The sequence below is a fragment of the Acromyrmex echinatior genome, chromosome 8 (assembly GCF_024713525.1).
Source record: "Acromyrmex echinatior isolate Ae372 chromosome 8, ASM2471352v2, whole genome shotgun sequence".
Taxonomy (NCBI): domain Eukaryota; kingdom Metazoa; phylum Arthropoda; class Insecta; order Hymenoptera; family Formicidae; genus Acromyrmex; species Acromyrmex echinatior.
In genome coordinates, this window is record NC_141859.1 from 3,224,629 (window position 1) to 3,252,535 (window position 27,907).

At 30.8% G+C, this 27,907-nt stretch overlaps 1 protein-coding gene across 3 annotated transcripts; it reads left to right on the forward strand.

Annotated features, from left to right (window-relative positions):
- Window positions 1-1,186: 1,186 nt before the first annotated feature.
- Mondo (MLX interacting protein mondo) lies at window positions 1,187-27,688 on the forward strand. Of its 3 annotated transcripts, XM_087408449.1 has the most exons (17): window positions 1,187-1,603; window positions 10,536-10,611; window positions 10,874-11,235; window positions 21,123-21,229; window positions 22,559-22,632; window positions 23,096-23,221; window positions 23,445-23,658; window positions 23,819-23,914; window positions 23,997-24,264; window positions 24,364-24,916; window positions 24,988-25,158; window positions 25,303-25,450; window positions 25,663-25,760; window positions 25,838-26,301; window positions 26,469-26,595; window positions 26,702-26,831; window positions 27,051-27,688. In XM_087408449.1, exons 2-17 carry the CDS (start codon window positions 10,585-10,587, stop codon window positions 27,170-27,172), a joined length of 3,087 nt encoding a protein of 1,028 aa, XP_087264575.1. In that variant the 5' UTR covers window positions 1,187-1,603; window positions 10,536-10,584; the 3' UTR covers window positions 27,173-27,688. The 3 variants fall into 3 exon arrangements, with proteins under 3 accessions (XP_087264575.1, XP_087264576.1, XP_087264577.1); XM_087408450.1 differs by lacking the exon at window positions 10,536-10,611; XM_087408451.1 differs by lacking the exons at window positions 10,536-10,611; window positions 10,874-11,235.
- The last annotated feature ends 219 nt before the right edge of the window (window positions 27,689-27,907 follow it).

Here is a 27,907-nt window from a genome sequence, read left to right on the forward strand (position 1 = left end):
AATCAGCGTGTGCATAACAAGCATATGAGAGAGGTGTAACACAGATCAGAGGTTTAACTATTACGTTGTGACAATTAGCATTATGACATTTTCCAACATAATATTTTCCAGCCAAATGATAAATTGATACAAGAAATTTATGTTTTATGTAAGAACGTATTTCCGTTATGTGATGTTTTTTGAATAAATGTCAAAAAACATCATATATCAGAAATACGATCATATTTAAAATATGAATTTCTTATATCAAAATTTTATTTTTCGCATCAATCTTTTATTGTTTTGCAATTTTTACTGTATTGAAAAATATTATCATGCTAATAATTGTCATAATATAATAGTTAGAAATTAACTCGATGATGTGTTTCCTTTTGAAAACTATTTAATAATTCATCTTCTTTTTTCTTCGTCAAAAAACATATATTTTTTTGATAAATGGTTTCTCATACCATTATAATGATAGGTGAAATCGTCATTACAGCATTCACATTTAAATTGATCACTGTCTAATTCTGTGCGAATCTCTTATCCGAATGGATGACACAGTTTTGCATAGAACTAGACAGTGATAAATTTAAATGTGAATACTATGACACGCGGGTCGCGTTTGAGCCATTTTCGTTAATGTACTGTTCGCTACTACGAATTGCTTACAACTAATTGTCTATTACTTGAAGATTGAATTATAAAGATTGCAAAGATATCTTGAGATAACGTATCATCTCTAAATAAATAATTTTGTAACTATGACTATCGTACGATATACCATACATTCCTTAGGTGGAAAAAAATATTACTCTTATGTAATCTTAAATATTACTAGCTACTAGTATTATGGAATTATTTAGAGTGAATTCCAATCAAAACTTATTTTTTGCTTTTTTTTATAAAACAAAACATTGTGTTTTTTAAAGTAAAACTATCTTTATGCTTCATACATGTTTTAAATAATACTATAAAAAAACATGTTTAAAACATGTTAAAAACATCAGTCAAGCATGTTTTAAACATTTAAAGCATGTTTAAAACATAATTTTTTCCAACTTTGCCCAATACATGTCACAGAACCTTTGTTCCGTGCTGTGGACAATTTTAAAAAAACCGCGTCAGTGGCAAGCCGCCTCGCCGCATCGAGTGAATGGTGGGGGGAGCTGCGCGCGTCGCCATTGGTCGGCGCTCGCGGCCGCATTCCTCCGTCAGCTGTGCGTAGTGGCGCGCGTGGTCGGCGCCGTCAGCCTGGCTTGCCAGCTTGTCTGGCCAGTCGTGTACCGTATCGCGGGCAATTGTGGGCAAATGTGGACTCCGCGCACAAATGGCGTTATCGCCGTACTGTTATGAGCGAGTGTGTGCCGTGCAATAACGCGTACGGGCCGCGTCCGGGCGCGGCGCCTCGCGGCCCAGTCTGACGAAGGGAAAGGAGCGAACGGGAACGCGCTGAGATCTCCGGGTGTGTGCCTGGCGAGCGTGTGCCCCTCAACCGCCGACGGGGATCGGGAAGAAATAATTTTCAGAGCGTGTACCCCCCTCTGGCGGGCCTGCATTGGCCACATCGACGGCAGAGGCGACGGGGAACGGGACGAGAGTTGTGAGATAGGTCCAGAAGGTGAGTGCGATGGAGGCTCGTCCCAACTTGTCTCTCGCGTGTGTATGTATATATATATATATATATATATATATACATATATATATATATATATATGAATTGCGCACAATATATACATATACACATTGTGCGCAATTCATCGCAAAGTGCGTTCGCTTGCTCGCGCGCGCGCGCGCACACATACGTCGCACATTCGTACGCGGATTATTCCCGCGGATTGGACCAACATCTGGTGCACGATGTCGAACGGTCGCGTCCTTTTCTTGATCGTCGACGTCGAGGGGACAACCGTGAATGCGAAACGAGAATGATAACAACTCGGGAGACGCGGAGGCTTAATTGTGCTATTTGATCTGTGGGCGGAAAAAGAAAGAAAGAGAGAGAGAGAGAGAGAGAGAGAGAGAAAGAGAGAAAGAGAGAATGAACGAACAGCAGCAGTAGCAACAGCAGTAACGACTATATAGAAACGTGCGGGCGATTTCCATGAAACGCGAGGCCAGGCCGCGATAAAATCGTGGCGCAGAGTGGAGTGACGCGACCGCGATAAGGAGAATTGTGATGTGCCTCAACCGATTCCGAACGAACGTCGGACAATTCATCCTATAGAGAGGAAAAGAGAGATAGAGAGAATCTAAACGACAAGAGAGGAGATGGCGACAATATGTAAAAATTTACATAGCGAGAAAGAAGTCGTGTGTACATGGTCGCTCGTTTGTTTAGGTACACACGCCGTATTCTTTGTTTTCCTTCTCCTTTCCGCTCCTCTTTCTTGGACGTGGAGCTTTTGGCTTGTTGAAATGGGTGGATGTTTCATTGCGCCTAACATAAACTATTTCAGCAATATATAGTCCGCTTTTATATTTAACACCAGAACTACTGGAGTAGTGAGAGAAATGACTCGTTTTGTAATTTTTTTGTCAAATATTAGCGGTGCATATATTGCTTTTGAGATTTTCTGCAATTTTTTCGTTATGATGTGATTAAATTGATAAATTTATTTTTCTCTTTCATCTTTTTTTTCGAAGATATATATATACATCTTTGATAAAAAATATTAAGTATCTTGTTAATCATTTTATTTCACATTTTAGTTCAAAGATTGATTTATAGCATTTGCTGTAAATTTTATTCTTTGTTTCCAAAATCCTTTAAACTTAAGTATCGGTAACTAACAGGAAACATTACAGATAAAAGAATTTCAAATTAATGAAAAAAATATAAATGCCTATTTTTAACCAAGGCTGTTATATATTATAAGACTGTTATGAAAAAATATATATATATATTCAAATAATAGATATTAATCATCGGTGCTTTTAAAATTGTTTTGTATCTAGTCTTTATACAATTAAACATCATCCAGTCGATGAAATGATTCATAGACAAAAAATATATGATTGAAATATTGTCTCTAAAACTTATCTCCACGATGATTAGAAATCGCTCCAAGATCTCACACGAGAAAAGAACTAACGAATTGAAGAATTCCACTAATTGACCAATGCGTCAACTCTTTATTCATCCAAAATCTCAGGACTCAGAATCAATCATTTAGAATTACTTATTGACAATTATGATACGTGTACCACTGCCACTTCTTCATACGTGAGCATTTTTTTCCGTACACGATTTTTTGTCTATCCTGCTCCGACGTGAAATGACATAAGAAGGCAACATGTAAATACACGCACTCGTTCGACCGCTGTTATTATCGTCCCCGATGTCCCCGATAATCCTTATTGTCAGAACTCAATGAAAAGTAGAAATTCCTGAGCTGCTAAAGGAGCTACTCCTATTTGCTCGGCGTGTAAATATTATGTCAGAAACATTAGGGACGTGTTTGGTGCTTCCGGCGAATCAAAACAGAGTAAATAATAAAAACATCTTTGCCAGATACTACGTCTTCGTTTCTTTTTGCATTGCTTTTTTACGTATTACCGAATGTTTCGAAGCAAAATTTAGAATTCTGTGTTCAATTGGGATGGCAATCTCAAATAATAAATTTAATTGTTTTTAAATTCTACAAATCAGAAAGACTTAGATGTAGTAATACATACATGTTAAAAATAATGGCATTGTTTTATGTAATAGTGTAATCCAAGTTAATCTTGGTTTAGCTTATATTCTCTGTTAATATATATAAAAAACCGTGTTTTTCAATTATACTAAGAAACGGAGGTGATGCTTTCGAAGCAAAATTTAGAATTCTATATTCAATTATAATTAGAATAGCAATCTCAAATAAATTTAATTGTTTTTAAATTATACGAATACACGAAAAATATGGATGTAATATTAGCAATAAATCACACAAACGGGTTAAAAATAATATCATAGTTTTATGTAATAATCTAAATTAATCTTGGAAGAATATAGTTTAACCTATATTCTTTGTTATAAATCGTATTTCAGATTCAATTAGATAAGTTAATATATAACATAATTAATAATTACAAGTCTACAACTTTGCTTTAAGAAGCCATATAAGCCGTAAGCTGTAAGTTGTAAGAGACGATATATCAGTCACAGAACTTATTCTTTTAGGCCGTAAGAATTGGATTTTGCTCAATTTGCTTAAGTCTAACGATTAAAGCCTAAAGACTGCGCAAAAACAGTTTAAAGACAAAAATTATTGTTACTTAATCTCTTTCGACTTATGATTTAAGGCTTTTTAAAACAAAGTTGTGGACCTATCTATTCTAACATTGCGCAATTTACGGCAGATAATGATGATTCTTATTAAAATTTAATGATATCATTTTATTAAAAAGCTTTGATTTATGTATATGATATAGATTGTCAATTGCAAAGTTACAAAATCAAATTATTATTTATTCATTTCATTTATTTATTTGATTTACTTTCTTATTTATTATCTGGCTTGATAAATATACATAATAATATACATAAATATGCACACATGTGTGCACGCCTTTAATTATTACATTGATCAATCAGATTTCATTGTTAATTATATCTATGAGTCATAGCTCAATTTAAATATTTGATTAATCTACTAACAATATGTATGATTTTTAAAATCTTTGTTACGCTGAAAAGTATAGGATTTTACACTTAAGTTAGAACCACGAGATTTTCCACTGCTCGATCTGAGTCAGAAATAGCTGGTTCTTCTCGCTGGATTAGATGAAGAAATGCCAAAAACACGTCGTCATCAAATCGTAAATCAAAAATTTTATTAACACGTATCAATATATCAATGCTATAAATTGTGTTTTATGTAAATTCCATTGACTGTAATTTAATCATACTTTGTTCCATACGATCTTGGAAATCGGTATTCGTTGCTTACGTGATCATTTTTAAACAAGATATTCTTGCGTACATAAAAGACAGAAAAAGTGGTATGAGACAGAAATCTCTGCCTTACACAATATTTGCTGTAAATACTCGTTTTTATCTATACGATCCGAAATCTAAGCGGCGCGCGCACTTGCACAACGAGCGAACGGATAAGACATTTGACTTCGCCCTGCGATAGAGCCGGCTCGAGAGGGTCAAAGGGCATAATACTTTATAGATAGCGAGAGGTACCGGCGTGTTACGGAATAGTGTTCAAAACTGGCTCAAGAAAACTAAGAAATAATACTTTATGTAAGAAATCAAATAATTGCAGTGTGCCAATTAATTAAACTGAGGTTAATATATTTAATATAATAAATAAGAACACTTTATGTAAGAAATCAAAGAAATATGATGCACTAATTAATTTTACTGGTTGATACATTAAAAACTGGAACTTAGAAATTTGGACGTTTATTTTACTATACGGTCTTTTTTTTTAACCTTTAATAATTTTAATTTCAAATTCTCTTACAAAAATGTATTATTAAATTTAAATAAATAACAATTTCTATTAATATTCTTGTTGTAAAACAATCATCAATTAAATTAGCTGCGAAAGCTGCAGTTCGAAAAATGTTTTAAGTTTTATATTAAAAATAAAATTTTTTTAAGAGTTTCATCACATAATTCAAGCAATGATATTTTCAACATTGCAGGTATTTTTAACAAAAAGCGAACAATTGACGAAATTACTTTGGCGATACGTTACTGAAATAAAATGCGGATGTACGATGGGATAGTCTTACGTGCCACGTACATAAATTATCGTTTTCCACGTGTCAAGTTGTGCGCACGATTCGCAACGTTGAGACACCTTCACATTTCTCGACATCTAATGCCATAACGCTGAATCCGCTCGCTGGAAAATGACGTGTGAGTTGTCGCAAGTACTTGCGTAAGATTGCTGAAAGGGAAAAAGGCAATCGAGAAGACCTGACGCGTTTCGAACTTACGACAATTGTAATCAATTGCAATCGAGTGGTACGATAATAGTGATACGATTTGAAAGAATCTTATATATAGTTAAATATTCTATATCTTATATAGAAAGATATTATTTTCTGCTGAAACACCGTTCAGAATTTAACGGCTGAATAGTAACAAGCGGGAAGAATCCGTGGGAAACCGATTATAACGGGTGATGCCTCGATTCTCGAATACATGCTCGATTTTTGTGCAATCAGTGTTAATAGGTCACGTTAATAAGTTAAATTGCTTCGCTCAAAATTCTTGTTTCATCATTCACATAATGAAGCGCAATTTGGTCCTCGAAGTTATACGATTTCTCCTAATTTTCGTTCCTTCTATTCATAGCATGTTCTGTTTATAGCATTATATATATATATGATAAAACAGAAAGATATGATAAAGCAAGATATGATAAACTGTTAAAATATTGGTATTAAATTTAACATATTTCGTATGATTCAGCTTTGATCCGCCCTTTTTGTTTAAAAATTTTTTAAAGTAATTTTTTAAATTAATATAATTTTAAAAAATTATTCTTTTAACACAAAAAATAATAATTTAATATAAAATATTCAAATAACATAAAAAAAATCACATTATGTTAAAATAATACTCGATATGTTAAAAATTCAACACAAAAATTTTAACAAGAATCAATTTAACGTATGAAATGTTTTTTTCTATTGCAAAATGTAGAGTCCTACTCAGAATCTCGCAAGCAATTGGGAGTCATCAAATCAATGCTATTAATAATATTACATTAATAACAATGGTACCTTTAAAATATGATGCCATTATTAGTATGTAAATTGAGTACTTATCTTCCTAATGATTAACGAAATGATATAAAATGATAATGAAACAGAGATTTTATTGCACATTAATATGAATCTTATATTGATATTAGCCATAATGTGTTAAAATTGATATTATTTATAATTATATAATACAAATTATTATAGATATTTAAATATAAATTAGATATTTTTTAATTCAGCCGCGTAATAACTTAATAATAAGAAACACGGTGTGATCTTAAATAAATGTTTCATGTACAGGTCAATTGAAGTAATCCATATTTTTAGACATGGGAATATGAAATTATCTTCAAGCTATAATAAATATGAAATTCTACAAATTCTGTTAGACTATAAATAGTAACATGTTTTCCCATCCATTCAGTTAACACGTGAACATATTACAAAAACATCTTTCTTATTATTGTTAGTCCTATATTTGCATTTAAATACATTTGATAACCACAAGTCAGTAACATAGGTTCAAAAATAATTTACTTGAAATATATTATGTTAGAAAATTAGAACATCGCGATATATTTATACTCAGGTTCATCAATGTAAGACTAATTTTAATTTTGGTTCAATTTATTCTTTATCTTTTTCTAGGAATTAAAAAAATATAAAGATAAACAGTACATTAAACCAAGATTAAAGTTAATCTTACATTGGTGGAACTGGGCTTATAATCGTTCCTACCAATGTACAATAGTTTAATTTTAATCTTAATTTTTATCTTAACTTTAATTTTAATAAATTCTTCTTTCTAGTTCTAAGAATTAGAAAAAAATGAAGAGCAAGTTTAACCGAGATTAAAATTATTCTACATTGGTAGAAATGGATATAAAAATTAGAAAAGGTGAAGAATAAATTGAACCGAGATTAAAGTAAATCTACATTGATAGAAACGCATTAGTCGTGAAAAATCATCGGAGACAAAAATTCTATTTTAGAAAAAAAATTTTTTTTAATTCATAGTTATTGGAACATAATGAAATTTAAAAAGTGAAGTAAATAGAGATAAAGTAAGAAATAAAAATTTCTCAACTAAATCTTTCATGAAGGTTTGTTAGACCAGGTTGATTAGGTTAATATTTGATTATATTAACGTCAATAGAACATAGGATACGTCGTCACGATGTACTGTCTCGGCCGCATTTAATTTTATATATAACTCCGAGAAGTCACTGACCATTGTGAATTCCATGTGTTTACGGCTGCTCATAGAAATCGACGTTTAGTCTGTAAAAGACGGGCACTGGCCGGCCGTGTGTTTTCGGAGATATGGTCATTCAACTGACCAGAGGGGGTTCCGGTCATTCCCCGCCACGTTCTACCACGAAATAAACTTGTTAATCACGCGTATCGAGGAAGCCTGGCGCCAATTTGGAGGCACTCATGTCCCTTACAATTAAACCAAAGACTAATAGATACAGCTGATTATCGGAGGCTATAAGATCGCTATAGAAAAATTAAAATTTTTTTCTTAGCACGATTTTTATTTTATCATACGATCGCAGGTGTATCGTGCGTTGTTCAATTATTGTTATATTTGCATCGAGAAAAAGTGTTTGATATTTATATTGGTTTTTGTGACTATAATTGCATAATAAAACAATTATGATTAGGAGCCTCATTTTTATGATTATTATTATTATTACTGCGCTACAATGTTAAAAAAATAAATATTCATGTAGTAAAATATCAAGATAAATAAAAAATGGTAAATAAAAAAATTAATATTTTTACTCAGTAAATGCAATTGCAATTATATAATTAACATAACTATTTTCTTAAATTTCTATTTATTTATTATTCACTTTCTATTTATTTAGTAATAATAACTAAAAAATATGTTAAGATAAAACTAAAGATTTTCAAGCAAATATGTGATTATTATTAATAACGCAATGTACTATATTTGCATAGTTAAACAATTATAAATATATAGTTATTCCAAAAAATGATAAATTATAATGCATGTGATATTTAACAAATTATTGAACGGAGATTTATTTTTAAACTTTTATACTATAACTTTTTTTTAGTAAGATTTGTTATAATTTATTATTTTATTATATTCTTTGCCTCAAAATAATACTTGTTTTAACGCCATAGTGACTTTTCCATTCTGTAAATCGGATTAAAAATGTTTAAATCTCGTTGCGTAGTTATTATCACAATATGCTTGTTGTATGTATATCACTCATCTATGAAAATATCTAGACTCGTGTTATCGATTCTATAATATTGATATAACGAGTTTAATGTCCATTTCAATATAGACTAACTTTAATCTTGATTTAATTTACTCTTTTTATTTTTTGCTAATTCTAATTAGAATTAGAAAAGAATAAAAAATGAAAGAGTCAAGATTAAAGTTAATCTATTAGAAGTGGACATAAGTCGTATAGAATTTTTATAGATTATGCTTTGACACACACACACACGCACACACACACACTCTCTCTCTCTCTCTCTCTCTCTCTCTCTCTCTCTCTCTCTCTCTCTCTCCTCTTGTAGTACTCGAATATGATATATTTAGAAAAAAGGGATGCGTCGAGTTGAATTTATCAGGGGCTCGATAACTGGAACTTGTTGTGTCTGTCAAGCCTTTCTTCTATCATCCAGACTTCGCTGTGTGCAATTTCTTGAAATGAGGTCGTCTAATCCTATTACATACTACTTCGACGATCCCATTTTAAACTACAAAACAAATAGAGCGAAATTCTTTAATTGAGATTTTTAAATCTGTGTTGCTATAATCTGTCATTTACAATATTAATGAACTATAAAAAATTTATAATCATCTAATTAATCAGTGAATCTACTTAATTTTATTTTACCATATTACAAAACATATTTCTTTATTCTTTTATCTTTCTCTCTCTCTCTCTCTCAGTTATTCATTCAGATCAGAAAAAAATTTTATATTGAAATGTTATGAGTTGTAATTGTTGTATTATATTTAATTGATTTTTAATTTAATCCTTGTCTCTTACTCTACAAATGGGGGTCACTAGTGATCGAGCGATTCCTTCGTGCAAGTTTCTCGCAAGCTCGATGAATTCGGCGCTTGTTACCTTCCTGTAAAAAAAAGTTTATGATGGGGAAGATCTCCCTGTGCGCGATCCCGACCGTCAATCTGCTTATGATTGGCGTGCAGTTCAAGTTGACGTGAGACGCTAGTGACCCCCTCGTAAGTATACAAAGGGTGCTTTTTGTGAAAACTAAAATTGTGTCAAAATCATTATAACTACTCTATTTTCACTCTAAATTAATGTCTGAATGTTTGTTTTCATTTAAAAAATTTTTTTCCAAAAAAATTATTTATTTTTTAAACAAAATGGAGCTGAAGAGGAGTTGAATTTTATGTCTTTCTTTACATATTTATCTAAATGTGTTTATATTTTATTTATTTATTTATTTTTTTTCATTAAAAATTATTTAACAACAAAAATTTTTAAAAATGCATATTTTAACTCGATTTTTCCTATTTGTCTTTTGTTAAAAACTCATATTCATATTCCAATAATTCAACTTTTTGTAGAATTCGAAGTTTTAGTATTTTTTTTTTTCAAAACTTCATATCTAAACTACTGCAAAATCCTGAAATCATTTTTTTATGAAAAGTTATAATTTTTTAAATCAAATGCCATTTTTCCCAACTTATGAGTCTTTCGGTAATTATAAATTATACTACATTTTATTATTTTCCAAAATAAAGTTTCAATATTTATTCTAGAAAGTTGAAAGTATGTTAGTGAATTTTTAGAGATTTTTTTAATCATTCTGAATAGGTGAAAAACGAACGGATTCTAGGGACCCGTGTATGGATGATTTGTATAGATGAGGCACCAAATTGTAGCTTGTACGGTAAGGGTTAATTTATATCTTCATTACAATGAATTATTATGAAAAGTTTGTATCAAGATATTTTAAGTTTTTAATTAATATTTTATATTTTATCTATTTTTAATTAATATTTTTGTTGTCATCATGCAGTTATAAGGTATTTTTTATATAATGTGACTTAAATTATTTGATAGACAATTATTATCAAAAACTATCAAGGACAGATTTGTAAGGTAGACTCGTGGTGAAATTGGCATATCGAAGGGATCGTTCGTGTCCGCAGAGAATCAGTGGTGCCGAGATGCAGGCGGAATTGATGTATCGAAAACCATCGGCGATGACGAGCCAGGGCGGTTTTCATCATACCGGCAATGATAACAAACGGGAGAAGAATGGCGGACGGGATTCGCGGGAGACGATACACTCGGGCCACTTTATGGTGTCGGACTTCGAGGCCGAAGCACAGGACGATGAAGACGAGCTCGCCGTACCGGTGCCGGACCAGGAGGAGTTCTCGATCTCCACCACGCCGGGTTGCTTTTACGAGAGATTCGCGAGTTCATTGAACGACAAGAACACCTCTCAGCAGCTGAGCATCGAGACGTCCTTGAACAAACTCTTCAAATGCATGTCCCTCGCCTACAGGTGAGTTCCTCCTTTTCTCCGGCGATTTCTGAGATCTGTGGGTTGAATAAAGGCCGTTTCTATCAATGTAGATTAATTTTTAATCTTGATTCACTTACTCTTCATCTTTTTCTAACCTTTAGAACTAAAAAATGTGAAGAGTTAGCTGAACTAAGATTTAAAAAGTGAGAATTTAATCCTTGACTTCGTATTTATTTCTTCAAGAGAAAAAATTTTTTAAATAATATCCTACTGCAGAATGTCTTATAATTTTATAAGTACACAAACACATGAACTATGTTTTATAAATTCAGAATTTAATTCTTAATATTTTAATAATAATGCTCTGGAAAGGAAGGGGGGTAAAGTAGAGTAAAAATTTTAACGAGATATCACAATAATTTTTGAATTATAACTGATCAAAGATAATAATATCGTGTAGAATTAGAACGATGAGATTCGTTATACAACATGAGTATCGGTCTGTTATCTTTTAGAAACGCGTGTTTGTATAATTATGGGCTTCTGCGTGAATTCTGCGTAATAACTGGTTATCTTTGATCACGTTATAATTCAAAACTATTATGACTACGACACTTTTTTGTATTAGATTTTTTTTTACTCTACCTCTAGAATATACTATTAAAATTGTACGGTGGCTGTGAGATACTCTGTATGTTAGATTTTATGTCGATACAATTTATTTATAGATAATAATTTTTTAAGAAAACTGTTGAAACACATTTTTTTAGTTTTATATGAGCAACATTATACTATCTATTAATAATTTTGTATGTTAAATGTACGTAAAAATTAGAAGTACAATCACGTTAATTATGTTTTATATTAAATTAAGAATTTAATTCTTTTCTATTCAAAATTTTGATCTTTTTATTAATAGCATTGCGATGAAAATCTAATATATTTAAAATAATCATATATAATATTACGAATTTCAAATAATATAATGAAAGAATTAAAATTGAGCTGATGATCATTTGTTTTTGAAATAAGAGACATAATATCTTAAAAGTCTTGTCAGCAGCACAATTATACGAGATTAAAAAAACAAGAGGACGATGTTCTTTTAGAAGGCATGTTCGAGTGGATAATTATTATTAATTCGATTACATCGCAAGATTAAATTACGATAAAACCTATATATATGCTAAAGATTACAGATTTATTTTGTTTTCTTTTTTTTCTTGTGAAATGTCTGTCTCTTTTTGACATAAATAGCGTAAAGAAAAGATAAAACCAATAGGTCTTATATCTGTGATACAATGCATACCGTAGGAAGAGAAGCGTTCTTATTCTGAAAAAGTAAAAAATCGCATCTCGCTCGGCAATCGAACAAATGCTGTTCGGTCTGGGCTGGCCGGTAGCATTCCCGCTGATAAAAGACAATTGAATTAATGAAAGAGAGGCCGTAGAACCAAACAACACCGCAATTAAGTGCGGCCTCGCTAAAGTTGCGCGCGAATAACGACGAACACACGGCTTCTACCGACAATTTCCGTTTCCCTCCCGACGACATCACGCCGCGATTATTTCCCATTGTCGTATATAAACACTTTAGTCAAAAGATTTAATTGTGATCCCGCTGACATTTAGCTTATTTTAGAAATCAAATTAAGTAGAAACAAAAATTCAATTAACGTTCAATTAACAGGTTTATGAAACCCGATAGAAAAAAGTGGAGCTTTCAATTTTCTTCCTTCCATTTCTTAGATTTATTATAAGCTCTTTTGTTTTCATAAATATTTTATACGATTATTTTTGTTTTATTGTTAATATTAATTATATTATTAATATAATAAATGGGACAGTAAAGTATAAAAAAAAGTAATTATAAGGATAATTAAAAAAAAATATTTATAAGAATGCTAATTTAATTTAATTAAAAATTAAGATGTTGACAATATGAGAATTTATAGAAGTTTATTGAAATTGTAACAAAATAATAAAATCGCGCTATAAGATTATCTAAAAAATGTACAGAAAATAATTAATATCATGAGAAATAAATTTTGTGATGGTGTTGAAACATTCCAAATAAATCAGTCAAGTTTCTTATGTGCCGATGTATTCGGTGACGTTACAACTGATTCATTGTTGTACGCTTGCAAGCTATTGTTGTCACACGTGCAATTTTAACATTGCTTAGTCACATTTGTAACCGCGGCAGTTTTTGATAACCTCAAAGAAATTCAATTGAGTTCATTCGCAATCAAATTAAAACCGCAATTTATATAATCTTTTAACATAATATTTATCAAGTATGATTTTTAACAAATTTGTCAGCTTGTTTATGAGTTATTAGCAAATAATACGAAAAATATTAGGTGTTGGAATTAATTCGTAGCGTTTTACAAGTGATGGGAAGTACTTTCATTAATGTATTTTTTAATGCTCATGTGAAATAAATAACATTCTTTCATTAAAAAACGCTACGAATTAATTCCAACACCTAATAGAATTTTACGTCATATGAAATTTATAAGTAGAATATTGTTCTATCTTTTTTATTAGCTGTGCAGTACGTTTTATTTATACACATATATATTTTATTATATGTGTTGTATATTTCTATAAATTTTTTTATAGAATTATAAAAAAAAATACGCGTATTATATTTTGAAACATATAATTTAAGATAATAATTTCCACGTTTTCTTTATGTGACATAAAATTATTTTATTATATTATGTTATTGTATTTAGTACCGTTTGACGTAATATGAAACCACAAGATAGAATTGCGAGGCAATAAACATAATTTGAAAATAACATCAACAATACAATTCGGGCAATATATTGCTAGTATTCAATACAATGTAATTTCAATTAATTTCCCGGTAAATTCAGCGTCGATATGGATACGGCGCTACATCATATCGGCTGTTGTCTTTGATGCTCTGACAAACAAGAGGCCAAATTAATTATATCTTTGATGACCCTGAAAGATGCGCCGCACCTCGATTGATCGATCTCGTTCCGTTATCGTTGATAAGGTCTTAAAAGAATTGTATTCTTCCTTTTAATAAATGCAATACAAACACAATTTGATATGACAGGGATACAATGTAAACAGCGATAAAAATAACACGAGTTGTAAAAATATTACAAGTTTCGAACCAAAAAAAAGTGTTCCTTTTATATTATTGCTTTAGGGAAGCAAATTAGAAGCAAAATTAATAAAAAAAAAACGCTGTTTTATAGCAAAAATGTTTAACTTTGAATTTTCAAGTGTTGCATTTAAACAAATGTTATATTTATTAATTCTTAAGCTGAAAATTATATTTATAAAAATAAATTTTATTAATTATCTTTTATCGTATGAATGAATCTGCTTTATTTTTTTCAATTACATTTTGAAAATTAAACAGTAAACTTAAGCGAAATGATAGCAGAAGACTCTTTTATATATTAAAAATGCTTTGTTCAAATATAAATAGTTTCCTAGCGCAGACTCTTATGCGCACATAGATTTGAATAACTAGATGTTGATCTAATCGAGACTTGTTAAACTGGGCGCAGTATTACGGAAAACAGAATAAATGAAGCGATTAAGGATCAGTTTGCACAGTAATAGCTATCGATTGAAACGTATCTGTTGGAATTCTTCTTGAAATGATGTTATTATTTTGATACGAAACTCACAATAAAGTTAGACGAAATTAGAAAAGTGATTTAGAACAGTTTCCAAGTGCACTAAGTGTTTTTCTCCTTACAATATAATGACATCGGTTTACAGTGCTATTGATTGCTTTTCAAGTAATATCTTTTCGCAAACATCTTGCCGTGTGAATTTAATTCGGTACGTAAATTCGATACTTTTCTTAATTATCGCTTAATATCGACCGAATTTTACATGCTTGACGTTAAAAGTTTAAAAGCCGTATGATGAATTAAAATGAATTACGATAAATTGATATCGATATAATTGGAGAGAGAGAGAGAGAGAGAGAGAGAGAAAGAGAGAGAGAGAGAGAGAAACAGAGTGAAGTTTTATTGCAATGACAAAACTATATTTGTGCATATTATGCATATTCTCAGGTAATTTTCGCATATTCATGTATAATTAACTATCATGAAAATTATATTCATATTTGCGATACAATAAACGCAAACTGATGTTCATGTTTTACGTCAGCAATCCCAGATCATCAATAGAAGCAGAAAATCTTAGCAAAGTAATAATCATGATGCAGCATTTTATCACTTGATCGCAGATTTATATTTATTCATCTTTATGAATTATGAAACTCAAGTTGTTAGATTAATTTATACCATAGGATTATACTAATCGCTAACATATTTATTAAGTTTGCAATGAAAAATTTTACTGCAGAATTTAGAGTATATCAAAATGTTATATTGAAATATTGAAATTATAATATATTATATCTAAAAATAAAAATTTATTAAAAAATTATACAAAAATTATTAGATGAAAATTTTATATAAATCAAGCTTTTAATATAAAGAAAATGGACATTTATACGCTCTCTGAACTTTTTGTAAAAAATTTTCATAGCTATTTATATTGTTTATTTATTTTTATTTTTACTTATTTACTTATTATATTTTTATTTTTATTTATTTACTTATTTTTACTTATTTTCTCATTTATATTCTTGATATAGAATAAATGATTATGTTAACAAACCAGAATTAATCGATTACATTTCCTATCGCGACATCACACTACACTCGAAAATATGAATGGATTGGATTTCCGTATTTACGTCGTTAATCCAACTTATGAGATCGACAGAGTATACGCATTAACGTCCATTCTTGCATCTCACGTTGCATAATGCAGATATCGTTGAATTATAAAATTATTCATAGTAATAAAGCGAAATAAGAGCATCTATGCTCGGCAAAAGCCTGCACGGAGCTATCGAATTGCGAAAGGTAAAATCTATTTTTTCCTCAATTTTTTCTACATCTTTCGACATAATGATTTACGAGCGTTATCGACGAAAGATATTTATTTTATCAAATAAGTGTGTTCGTTTAAGCAAGAAATTTGTCCATACTTTGATAAAACAATCATAAAAGAAAAAATAGTATGGAGTAATTTCTGAGGCAATACAATTTATTTTACATTACAATATTTTTTTAGATTTTTTAAAATCTTTTTTAGTATAGAAAATATGAATTTTAATTACTAATTTTCATTCTATATCACAATGACCATAGACGTTTCCTTACACAAGTACTGTCTGCATATATCATAAGAAAGTTGCTTTCTTTGCACACTATCACTTTATGCCTTACGTCAGCGTATCTCACGTCCGCTACATCTCTGCATAATTAGCGCAGCTCGTATTAAAAATGATGACAGTTGCTTGAAAATCAATGCATCAACGGTTTCTAGGTCAAACAATCTCCAAGATTAGACTTTTTGAGATAAAGATGAAGTAATGTCAATGGCTAACGAGATCTTGATCGATATTTATCTTCGATTTTTATATTATATTTAAGACTGTCTTAAGTACAGTCTTAAAATATTGTGATCTAATCAGAAAATAGCATCTTAAAAATTAGCATCTTAAAAATTTGTGTCTGTATATTCATAATCCATTCTTATTTTAAGACTGGCTTAAGCAATGTCTTAACTTAAGATGCTAATACAGCTGATTGGTTCGTGACATAAGAACGAATTATGAATATCGACCCTTGCCTTTCAGCCAACATTGAGCAAACTTCCAGTTAACATTTCGATATAAGGTCTTTTAAAAAGATTGAACTTGATCTCGATCGTCGGATCTTGATCCGATTCGCGAAAATGTGAATTGTGTTTAGGCCTAGATTATCTAAAAACTTCCTCTTCTCCGTGTGTCTTTTATCGACCAAGGCCACTGCGTCATCGTAAGCACACGTTCGTAGTGCGTACCGTGTGTACGCGCCAGCAATGTAACTTCCGCACGACGATCAAGCAACAAGCAAGGCAAGATCGAGAAAACGAGTTGGAAGTGCTCCGTGGAGGCTCGTCCACCTATCCAACTAGTGGTTGGGCTATTTCTATTTCCCTGTTTGACTCACCGTATATTTTTACAATCAATCCATTAATCAATGCATTACATGAAGAAAGATATTTATCATTCAATTGTTATTTGAAAAGGCCTTTGCGCAATAATCTATCCAAATTTATATCATTCTTTAGCAACCATTTTACAATTGCGTAAGCGTATAAAAGGTTGTAATCGTAAGAATTGATCAACCTGCACAATCGAATATTCTCTTCATATTTGATTGTGATTGATCAATTCTTACTAACTACAATCACGTACAACTACGCTTACACAATTGTAGAACGAGGACATTTTTTATCTTGACACTAATCCCGAAAGAATTTTAAGAGATTATTTTCGAATCTATAAATTCTCAGAATCTTCTTTCCTTTATAAAAGTCCTTCATGTAATTTTTCCTTGAAGAATTATTATTATTGAATGAATTTTAATCCAGTAATTTTATAATTATAATTATAAGTATAAAATCATAAAATTCAGAAATTAATTTCTCCAAAAAAAAAATTCATTGTTTTCGAGATGGACTGTTTAACGAGGGATTAAAGACAGACGAATTTAGTTTCCACGGCACGATCTTTGCTCTCTTCTTATAATTCAGATAATTAAAGCCGCGAAATGCTGAAAATAAAAACGGTATCGAGGGATTCGCGCTTATCAAAGCAAGTGACTTGGTATTTCTTTTGTTCAGGTCGTGTGTAGCACTTTATAATTTATCGTCAGTATTTTTTCAGAAATCTTTCTACAAACGCGACGCGATATCTGTTTTGTCACACCATTGAGTTTCTCGACAATACGATAATAATCGCAATTCTGCTAGGCGATGGTTGATCTCAACCGAAACGGCATATCATGCAATGAGCAAATAACTCATTATCTGATAATGAGATTCTGTAGCGCTACATATGTATCATTAATGTTGCGAAAATGACGGAATTCGCAAATAAAGACGATGACGCGCATATTTTTAAGCAAACAGAACTAATTAAAGCATAAAAAAACAAATTTTTATTAATACAATTAAACAATTTACACAATTGTAAATGTTTAATCGTAAAAATGTTACAGAACATATATATATATATATATATATATATATATATATATATAATACTTTAAAAAATAGGAATTTATTACTAATGGAATTTCTACATGTATGTTTATCAGATTGATTAAATAGTAATAATTAGTAAGTAATAATAATATTTATTTATACAAACGTATGTTTTAATCTGTCTCATTAAAGCAATAATTTTCTTTCTTTCCTTTTTTTTCCTTTTTTTTTCTTTCTGTTTAAAAAAATCCCGGAATTTTCAAATTAATATATACAAAAAAGCTCTCGCCTTAATCTTTGTTTATTTTTGAGATTGATATAATGCAATATTGCAACTTTGTTATCAATAATGTAACCATCGCAATAATCATATGTAAAGAATAATTAATGATAAGATGAGCAAAAAAGTTAAAAATACTTTTATAATTATATATATATTTATCACTAGTACAAATACATTGATATCGTTTAGCTCTGGACTTTTGTTACACGTATAATAATGTGTGAAGAAGTTAATGAATCACTCATACAGCGTATCTACTTGCGCGTAATTACATATTTTATTCCTTGTAAATAACTTTTTCTAATATTTGCTTTTTTGCAAAAACAAATTTTACCTTACTAAAGTTGTTACTGTACAAATAAATAAACATATATATTTACAAAAGTGCATACAAGAAGATGTTATTAGCACATTTGTATCATTTTATCTATCTTGTTTTACGTTCAATGAACAATAAAGAGTAAAGAATAACACAAATATCTCTAATAGTGTCTCCCCGAATACTCTCAAGATATTCTTTGTAGTAAGTGCCCTTTTTTTATTTTAATTAATTCCACGTGTTTAATTAATCCGGCACATACTTTGATGATAATTTCTTGTAATTATTTTTTTTTATTTATCAATCTTCTATTTAAAATTATCTCGTAAGAATTTCGGGTGCAAACGACATTGAATTTTTTACAATTATTTTTTTTCTCTGCCACATTTTTCGAGCTCTGTCTTATCTAATCTCTTAAAAAATTATAAAAATCAAAATAGCAATAACTCGGAAAGAACTTGGCCGACCAGGGTCTAATGCCAAGGAGAAGAACCCTCACTATGTGTTCATCGCACAGATATGAGCAAGTGGAAATCTTCCGACTATAGATATTTTGTTGACACTTCGTCTGCGATATATCGACGAATACGATGATAACGAAAGCTCGCCACAAAATTTTGCGATTGCAATTTTTAAATTAAAAAAAATAGATATGTAGCTTCTTCCTATAAAATTCCTATAAAGTTCAATGATGAATTTATTTGAAGTATTCCTATTGTAAAAATTTGTCTTATCGATAGAAAGGACGTTTAAACACACTTATAATTATTTCATATTATGATGATACAGTAATTGATTTCGTATTATACATTTATTTCTGATATACTGTGCATTAATTAAAATGTTTGAACGTAAGCGATCAAACTTACAGAATAATTTCACAAAGAAACTAGACTGGATTATGTTTCCTTATAGAAATTTTATATTTTTGGCCATTACTGAAAAACAGTAATTAATTATTTATTTTAAGTATTAAAAACATTATTGTTTAATACTTTTAATACTCCAAGTAATTAATTATTATTTTTTTAATAATAAACTCTAGCCAAATTTCTGTAAGGATTAGAAAAAAAATTAACGATAGCAATAACAGTAATAACATTACGATAAAAATGTGATCGAATATTTCATTGGCACTAAAGAGGATCTTTAAGTATGTTTTTAATTTATGTTAAATCACAAATGCCAGAAAGAAATATGTATGTTTGCAAGTTCATGTCGTTTCTTAAATTCTCGTGTGGAAGTTCACTAATCGTTCTAACTGCGCCTTGGAAAGCTCGCATAAAGCATACGGTGTTCCCCGCGATAGAGACTTTGCGATAGAGAGAGATAAGCTTGTCGAAATCACAAACACTCGCCTACTAACGAGTCAAAATTATTGGTTGCGTCTTAAAGTCACTGCGATGTATCCGCCTGATTGAAATGTTTTGAAGAGGCAGCAGTCTAAATTAACATGTGTTTCGTTGAATGAATTATATTCCGAGGGGCATTACCGGTACAGGATATTGATACATTAATTTTATTGTTAGTTTAGTCACTTGTATTTTTTTCTTTTTTTATTAAAAACATATAGAAAATATTTTTTTGTACATGCGTAGATTATGCATATCTCGTGCAAAATAGATGTTATTGAATTTAAAATAAAGTAAGCATTTTTGTAAACACATCTTTAAAAAAAATAAACATTATTGTATTATAAACTATTAGATTGTTTATGAACTGTACATAGGATATTTATGTTTATATAAATTCTTTAGGCATATTCTTCATTTCATTTTGAACTTTATCTTTTCTAGTAAAAATATCAAAATTCCAAGAAAATCTTATTCTGCGTTCAATTTTGAGTGATGTTTATTTTGACTGAATTTCAGTTTACAAATGAATTTACATCACGATATTTGATGTGGAAAATTTAAAAAATATTTTTAAAAAATGGAATTTTATCCTGAAAATAATCCTGAACTCTAAATAAAAAAATTGAAATGAAGTTCATCCAAGTATTTCAATAACACTTTATACAGAAAATAATCTCGTGAAATACCGATCTTTGGGTGATTTGTTTATTATATTTTATATCATCGCAAAAAAATTAATATGAATTAATATAGTAATAAGCTTCACACGATATATATTGATAACATATTGATTATATAGAATTCGAGTTTGATTACCACAGTGGGTATGACGTATGGGCATTTGGATTTGTTCCAGACAGAAGCTGACATCGCCTAAGTGGAATCGCTTCAAAGGCATCAGATTAAGATGGAAGGACAAGATCAGACTGAACAATGTAATCTGGAGATGCTGGCATATGCAATGTAAGCGAGAAAAAAAAACACTTAGCATCTTCTGTCAACCGATACATTTTAAATATAAAAATAGGAACTCTCTAGAATATTTTCTGATTTAAATTTAATTTATTATTACGTAAATCTATCTTTGTTTTACTGAAAAAATGGGGAATAACACAATTGATAAGCTTCAGATTTATTTTGTTATCTCCCAACGCATCGTCACGAGTTCACAAACTCGATCTTAATCTGTCTTCGCGTTTATTAATCAAAACACTCGATATACTAAATGAAATCATAGTAGTTTCCAAAAGTGTTTCTGTGCTTAAATATTGTACTTTTCCATTGAAGTATCCAATACAAGAATGAAAAATTTATATAATCAATATAATTCGTAAAATCCATTTTAAATGCAGTATGTAAAATTGATGTTAAAAATTATAAACATATATCAGTAAATTTTTTATATTTAAAGCGAATTTTACACGAATTTCAGACTGATCATTTCTTGTGTTTTCTTTTTGAAAATACTTCAATTTCAACCCTGCTTTATTTCATTGATACTTCGATTATCGTGATATACGCAGAGTGCTGCTTATCAAGTTCAGACAGCTATCGGCTGTCTTGCTATTCATTGAACGGCCGGATAAGTAATTACTCGTCTATTTAAAGAGCTTCATCTCTGCGTGCTACATTCGTATCAATAGTACTCACCTGGCGCAACTTATCATTACGAGCCAAGGAGGCTCGTATTTTACATATATGTATATACATAATTGTTTTGTTCTATTAGCCCAATTTGTTCGAACACGAAATACCAAGCCGAAACGATAAGAGAAAATAATTTATAACATTGAGAAAAAAATAATGACATATTATTCGTTTTTTTTTGTCATTACACAATTATTAAAACCATATCAATAATCTATATATAAATAATTCAAATAGAAAATTTATCTAGAAATAAGAGAGTAAAATCGAATTGTATTTTGGTGCGCTTCTCGTAATTATTTAAATTTTAATTAAATCGACTATACGGTTTTTTTAATCGATTCTTTTTTCTAACTTTTGCAACTTATCATGCAGCATGTTGATAATCGTAAAGTAAACGTAAAGTTAATTAATTGAAATAAATGCACTCTGTTTATTACCTAATCACCAAATTTGCGGAAATGTAGACCTTCGAATTATATTCGAGGTCATATCTGTAATTATCTTAATATACCTATCTTTTGAAGAACTTGAAGTTTTTTTTGTTTAAATATTTACAATTTTTGTGGCAGTTTTCTCAAAAAAATTTAATAGACTGAAAATATCAGTTAAAATTTTTAATAAATAATAATTTTTCTTTTTTAGTTATATTGAAGCAAAACACGCTAGTGTGTCAGTTTGCATCGCCACTTGACGTGGATACTCACAATAAACCCGAGGTATGATCCCCACATTTAACTTAAATTTTCGATAATAATATATTCATTATTGATCTATATAAAACATACATTTAATAAGCTCTGTACATAAAATAATCGACTAGTGAATCAATTGTTATAATTTCCTTTAATAACCATTCGATCTTGATATCAATAAATCAGAAATCAAACGTCGATATTAATGATGATTAAATAGCAATGATTCGTTGTGTACATGTACTATTTGATTTTGCCCAATTACGCAATTGGGAAGTATCTTTATCGCAATTGGCGACAGAATCGTTTGATTAGATAATTCATAGGAGTTTATAATTCCTCGAAGTATTGCTAGCAGATTGCATGCGCGTACTCAAAGTAATAAGAAAATCCGAGTAAGCTTACTTATAAAGTCGTAAAATGTTTTTACGTTTCCTAATAAGAATTGCGCTTAGTGAACGTGAATCATTGGCATATCTCTTATCAGGCGGTGGTCTTAGAAGGAAAATACTGGAAACGAAAGCTCGCGGCCGTCACAGCGGAATACAAAAAATGGCGTATGTTCTATCGAAACAAAATCCTTGGCTGGACGAACAAAGATGGCATAGAGATGGTACGTATATATTTACAAAAAGATATACAGATGCTTGAAGATATTAAGATGCTTGAAAAATATCTCCGCCACCTTAAAAAATACAAAATAATACAAACAGTAGATGACAGATAATTAATAAATTTAGATATCGATGTCTTTTTATTATTGTTTGCTTGAATAGACAGATTTTTCTTATTTTCATTAGATATGAAACACAAATATGATAAGGTATTTCTTTCAGATGGAATCAATGGACTTACTGGATTGGGGCAGTGAATGTGGCCTCACCAGTGACTTTGGAGTGGCTACGGGAAATGCATTTGGAAATACAGGCAGTGCTTCAGGTGGAGAGAGTATGATGGTTGATGAAGACTATATGGAGTTGATGACCGATACACTTTTTTCAACCATCAGCTCGAATCAACCGATATACTTTCCTGATCCTAGAGAAATCGGTAATTCTTTTTGAGACGTTATATCCGCTTGTATTCTTGATGTATTCTTGATGATTATATTTTTTTGGAAAACTTACACTATTCGACAATTGTAAAAACAAAACTGTACTATTTATAGAAATATTACAAATATTATAATACACGAAATATGATTCAACAGCGCGAGGTGCTAACTTAGCGGATTTCATTCAACCTAGTCTAGGCCCGTTGCAACCGAACCTGGACGATTTTATGGATACGTTAGAGCCATTGCAAGGTATACGATAATAATATTAAGAGATGTATAAGATTGTGTTTTGCATGACGTTTCTTACATGTTACATGTTTTCTTATTTAAGAATTCTTAAACTCGAAATTGCCTCCCGTACCCGAAGAAGACGATATATTTCGAAATAATAATCTAAATACTAATTATCCCGATTTGGACCTGATGACACCAATTAATCAAATGAATGAAATAGGCGAGGTTCCGACGATAAAAAACGAACATACCGTGCAACAACTGTCTCAGGAAGAGCAAGAGGCTAACATGCAGAATCTCCAATACACCGCCAAGATATATACTCAGCCTCAACCTGAAACAGCGAATATGTATAGGAATAATATGTGAGTATTACGAAACGATTACTTCGAAACGATAAACGGATAAAGAGTGAAGTCCGAGTTTAATTACAATTCATGGATATATCACTCTTTTCCATTTAGAACTATGAGTCAAAATTATGCTCTTCAACCGAACTTCGAGGCGTCCGTTACGACAAATCAATCCATACGAGAAAAGACTAGAGGTAGCAGAGGATTGTCAAGAAACGGCCGGGTGATACAGCAATCCCAACAACAGCAGCAACAGGATATATATCAAGCGACCGCGCAGCAGCAGAATTCGGGCTTCCAATCGCAACCCCCGCAGTCTTACGCGATGGAGATTCAAGCGGTGCGATTAACACCGGTGCAGCCACAATCTGTGCAGATCTCTACACTGAATGATCAATCAGCAGTTAATGCCAGTCATATACCTGCAATTACCGCCGCTGCTGTGCAAAATCTGGTGACGGTACAGCATAATTTTGCCACGCAAGCCGTCAATTCGCAACTGCAGACCCAGCATCAAGCAATAAGGCCTTTACCGACTCTCTCGCCGATGTCTAGCAAACCTTACAAGATCGTCCAGCCGCAGCAGCAGTGTTATAAGTTTCCAAATCTCGTACAGAATCTTAATGCTCAACAGTGTAAATTTAATACTAATAGCTTACTTAAGGTAACTAAAATATAATAGCGTTTTCATATATTGAATATATGAAAATAATGCATGTTGTGTTTATTTTTCAGACGCATCATACGCAACAAGTAGTATCGTCGGAGCAACCATCGCAATCACAGATATTGCTACAGTGTAGGTCATCCAGTTTGGATCTTACTACGTCCACTTTGCATACCAAGCTGTTACCTCAACCGACGACGTCCAACGTAGAGAAAGAAGAGATCTTCGCTGTACCTAAGGTCAATATCTTACTCGTGTCGATATACAGAATCGACTGACAATTTACTTTAATAGTCTAAAAAAAAATGTTAAATTTTGTTAAATAGTGCTAATATTCAAGTATCAGTTAAAATATTTTCAATAAAATTATAATATTTTTTTAGTATCAAATGAAAGGGAGGAATAGATCCCGAAGTAGCTCTTCTTTAACGGCGCCTAGAATACATCCACCGCCGCTAGTATCTGCAGTGAGCGACCCAGCTCTGAATCTGAATAACAATGTTTTGCTTGCACGCTTACTTACGAATAGTAGTACGTATTTTTATTGCAATTCTATTTTTTCTTATATGAAAAATGTAAAAGTCTTATGAGATCAATTGAATATAACTATTACGATTTATGCAACATATCTTTACGATATTAAATTTAATTAAATCTCTCTTACATTAATAAGAAAAATATTTGAAGTAATGATTCTTATCTTCATTGATATCTATAATTGATTAATATCTTCACTTCAATAGAAGTAACGCAAGTAACGACAACTCAACATATCACGACCCCAGTGACTGTACAAACAATACAAACTTCTAGTATACAACAGACTCAACCACAGCAACAGGTATTAGAGAAAAATCAATTTATAACATAAAATTGCCAATTTGTTTGAGATCAATAATTCATATTGATATTTTGCAGACAATGCAGCCATCCACAACCCAACAGATTCTCTTAAATGCGAAAAATCAAACGCATCAGTCTCACAATAGTCCAATAGGCTCACCAAAGGATAGCTCTAACGCACACAGTCCTCAGGCTTTAAGTCTTAGCCCTCTACATAGTCCCATGAGTATAGGTAGTCCTTTATCACCCACTCGTGGATACATGAAGAGTGAGTCAGAAAGGGGGCAGTACAAAGAGCAGAGGCGAGTCGGTCATATTCATGCAGAACAGAAGCGTAGATATAACATCAAGAATGGCTTTGATATGCTGCACAGTTTGATACCACAGCTCAGTCAGAATTCCAATACGAAATTGAGCAAAGCCGCAATGTTACATAAAGGGGCGGATTATATCCGACAACTTAAGGCGGAAAGACATCAATTAAAAGATGAGATGGATAGTCTGAGACAACAAATTGAGTGCCTTAATATGTCTATTAGGTACATTCTAGTTATATTCCTAATAAATTAGGAAAACGTTATAAGTAAAATTATATATTTAAAATAATGACTAATTAACAATTATCGCTCATGAATAATTGTTAAATGTACAATTATCTATATAAATAAGATAATCTTACGTGCTTCATGATGCTTTATTCTTGTAGTAATTGTCAATCTATGCTTCCTGCAACGGGTGCTCCAATTGGTTCTAGACATAGAACTAGCAAGATAAAAGAGATGTTTGACGAATATGTACGTGTGCGCACGCAAGAAGACTGGAAATTCTGGATTGTATCCTTTTTTTTCTTTTTCTTATACATTATATCTTAAACTATTGACTCATGTAAAGTATATCAAGAATTTTGAAAGATTAGATTCCTTAATATAATAAAATCAGTTCAGTATATTGTTAGAACCATTGATGCTGTCTTTTAATGCTTCAGTCTCAACTGCGAGTATCGAGGATTTGTATAGAAGTACATTATTGTGGGTAGACCAACATTGTTCACTCGTCGATCTCAGACCAGGTTCGTATGCAAAGGAAGTGTCCAAAAAAATACGCTTAAATAAATATAAATTTTCCATTGCTTTTAATTGTACAAAGTAAGTTGGTATGATTCAAGGAACCAACTAAAACGAGAATAGAAAAAACTTGCTCAAAATTATTATTTGTAAGATCTCTCTTTGACATTGTAATTTTTCTAAATAAATATTCATAATTATCTTGACCAAAATGTTATTTTCAGCTGTTTTGAATTCTCTCAAGACTCTGTGTACTGCCACTGATATTTTATCAGATCCGACCCGCCTTCCCGAAGAAGCGCTTGCGGCAGTCAATCGAACGGAACGCCGACGATCCATGCAGTGATCAAGTGCGTGAATTCAACAGCGCGTTTGTATAAAAAAAGTTTAAGGTTTAGATACATATACGAATGTAAGGATGATAGTTACCGTATAACTTAAGTTAGCCTATGCGAAACAAAAAGAAGACATAACATTCGGTTAATTAACCGAAACGCAGAAATAAGAATTTAAGTGCAATTCCTCTTTTTATTGCAACGTCACGTTATTGTTGCAAAATCCATAATAGATAATTATAAAAAACGTTTTATATTACAGATTTGAATAAAAAATATGTGTACATATTACACACTTATACTGCAGTACGTATGCTGACAGTATGTATGTTGATGCAGTACTTGATACTAATATTGACATGGCACAATCATTCGCATTAACATAATTACTTTTTGACAAAATTGTCTCATGTGTACTTTTTCTCACGTTTATTTCACGCAGTTGTATGCATTATGTAAAACTACACAGATTCAAATATTCTAATGATATCTTTATGGAATAATTTGTAAAGTAAAAAAAAAGTAAATTACTACATATTCGTATAACTTTTCTATAATTACGCATAATAAACGTTTATATGATTAAATTCATTCCATTGCTTTGAGAGATATTCTTCAGATTGATAGTTTAACATATTATATAAATATAATTATTATAAGACTATAAGAATCTAAAAACTTGACCAAAAAATGATTGAATTTCTATATTAATATTTTTATTAATCTTTTTCGAAAAATGTTTTATT